Source organism: Nelumbo lutea, chromosome 7, assembly GCF_056320005.1.
Source record: "Nelumbo lutea isolate HS-2025 chromosome 7, American lotus-T2T, whole genome shotgun sequence".
Lineage (NCBI taxonomy): Eukaryota > Viridiplantae > Streptophyta > Magnoliopsida > Proteales > Nelumbonaceae > Nelumbo > Nelumbo lutea.
Window position 1 is genome coordinate 25,896,393 of NC_142690.1, and position 2,770 is coordinate 25,899,162.

The 2,770-nt window shown below is 39.4% G+C and overlaps 1 protein-coding gene across 1 annotated transcript; it reads right to left on the reverse strand.

The window, feature by feature from the left end:
• Positions 1-1,311: 1,311 nt before the first annotated feature.
• On the reverse strand, positions 1,312-2,528 carry LOC148845786 (acidic endochitinase-like). Its single transcript, XM_088955286.1, has one exon. The coding sequence runs from the start codon at positions 2,364-2,366 to the stop codon at positions 1,470-1,472; it is 897 nt and encodes a 298-aa protein (XP_088811412.1). The 5' UTR covers positions 2,367-2,528; the 3' UTR covers positions 1,312-1,469.
• Between the last annotated feature and the right edge of the window lie 242 nt (positions 2,529-2,770).

Genomic DNA, 2,770 nt, shown 5'->3' on the forward strand with positions numbered 1-2,770 from the left:
AATAAATAAATAATAATAAGTTGACACATGCCAATACATGTGTGAACACTTGAGATAACTCAAGTATGTGAATTATACCCCTCGGCAAGGCCTTCATTTTCATTGCTTAAGCAATGTGGGATTGGAAAAACACTCATTGGTAACACTTATTATATAGGGAAAATTCCCAATTAATACCTTGTACTTTGGGCCTAGTGCCACTTTGGTCCCCAAACTTTAAAATGCAACAATTCAATACCAAACTTTCAAAACGTGCCAATCCAATACCTATCATTAACTGACTTGTTAACCAGCTATTAAGTGGCATTTAGAAAGACACAAATGCCCTTTGAGTGCCATCTAATTTTCATTATCAACCATCTAAACATCGATAAAAAATCTACAATTCCAAATCTTTGCCTCTTCTATTCAAGAAAGTTTGGGTCAACAGATTGCCTACCGAGATGTGGCCCCAACTTCCTTGAATAGAAGAGGCAAGAATTTAGGACTGTTCATTTTTTGTCAATATTTGGAATATGATTGATAAAGAGAATTAGATGACACTCAAAGGGCATTTGTGTCTTTTCAAATGCCACTTAACGATTGATTAACGACAAGTACAAGATTGACACATTTTAAAAGTTAAGGTACTGAATTATCACATTTTAAAATTTAGGGACCAAAGTGACAATAGGCCCAAAGTACAAAGTACTAATTGGGAAATTTCTCAAATATTTAGTATTGTTCCATATCACACATTGCTCAATTATTTAGTCTTGCATTCATTTATAAAAGGATAGATAAGCCAAGTTAAACCAACTCTAATAATTAAATGAGGCCTATGCCTTTCTTTATATGCATTACATTTTATTTAATTTAAAATTTTGAAAAAATAAATTTTTTATTATTAAATGTCATATACCCAAACTCATTACTCATTAGGCCTGAAAAGCCCATAAGCCTGGCTTGGGCCTGGGCTGGGCCCGGGCCTATCACCCCTAATTGAAACCCACTCAAACCTTTTTGGGGTAACTTAATAAACCTTCACTTCCAATGATGGTTTATATGGACAAAAATGGGATTTTACAAATTTTAAAACATTACGTGAATGTTTTCTGTTGCCTAAACTAACGAAAGGGAAGCAATTGAGATTTCTTTGAAACCTGAAGAGAGGTTCTAACTTCTAAGTAAAGTTGAAAAATAAGAGATGATTAAGTAATTTACCCTTGAAATAAAGTGAATCACCGTAATTTAATTTAACAATTATAAATGCATTAGCATTTATTTAAAAAGTGAAGGAAAATATTTGCCCGTTGAGATCAAAATATATGAGAGAAAACAAAGAGAAAGAAGTTTGGGAGATCCAAATTCATCCAAATATTTTTAGTATTTTAAGAACAAGGCATTTATTTGATTAAGCTACGCTTATTGCTAGAGCCATGTGGTGAGGAGTGCGGACTCATTCATACGTTTTCTTTTAACTCAGACCGTCATACGCTACCTTTAATGGAGGAACTGTACCCAGTTTGATCATCGAAATACTTGGACCAAAGCATGACACCTCCATACTTGGGAGATCCCTTAATCACTGGAAGGATTTCAGAGGTTAACACATTCGCAGGGATGAAACCACTCCCGGCCGCCCGAGGGGACGCCGGCAATCCTATGAAGATCTTCTTCGCCGGGATGCTTGAAGTCCACCGGTTCCAAGACCTCTTTAGGCTGTCGGTGTTACCGGAGCTGTACTGGCAAGGCCGATTGTTATAGAATTGAATCCAGACATAATCAAACAGCCCGGTATTCAGAGCACCGTTGAGATACCTATCGGGAAAAGGGCACTGAGGAGCAGCTGTCAGATATACCTTCCTCCCTCTATCGCTGTACTCAGACAGGTACCTAGCTAGATCGTCCCAGTGTTCAGTCTTTCCTCCCTCGATGTCGAAATCTATGCCGTCCAAGACTGCATCACCGAGAGGGCGGGAAGCCGATTGACCCCCTAGGAAGTTATTCCACAGGTACTCTGCTACCTGCCTGGCGTCGTCCGACGAGGAGAGTGAGTAGCTTCCGATGCCACCGCCTAAGGAGAGCATCACCTTGATGCCTTGGCTCTGGCAGTTTCTTATGCCATTGCTGACTCTTTTGCAACCCCCGGTGAATGGGTTGCAATGACCGGCGAGGTTGATCTCCGGTGTCTGGCCGTTTCCAAATTTGTTGAGGAAAGCTATGTTTACGTATGCATACCTACCAGTCGCACACGTTTCTGTTAAGGTCCCCTCGTTCCCGTTCTGGCCCCAGTAGATGGCTATTCCACCGGCACTCGACCTTGCAACCAGAGCGAGAACTAAGAGAGTTAAGAACAGAGATGATGATGATGCTTTAGGCGCCATTGATTTGATCTAAGGGAGTGGTTGGCGAAGTCAAGGGAGTCGTCTCATTTTTATAAAGAAAGAAGACGGATGCCTTGCTTCTTCGCTTTAAGAAACTCGATACTCGACGAGACGACCATAGTACTGGAGGAAAAAGTCCGGAAGGAACATCGGTCAATTACAGAAACGAATCAACAGTTTTTGTTTATATTCTTATCTTGGCTTGTCTTTCCAAGCACCGATTAAGTTGTCCATCATTCTACGTCACAGCTTGGAAAAAAAAAAAATTGGATTTTTAGCCGATTTTTGCCCCTAATATCAATAAAAATAATATTTTTTATATAATAACTAAAATAAGATATTTATTGAAAAATTTTCAAATAAGGGCATTGGCTACTGTTTCCTTCTCTGTATTCATGCGAACG

What these genes read in the sequence shown, in the direction of transcription:
- LOC148845786 (XM_088955286.1), bottom strand. Translation starts at nt 2,366, where the DNA reads ATGGCGCCTAAAGCATCATCATCATCTCTGTTCTTAACTCTCTTAGTT.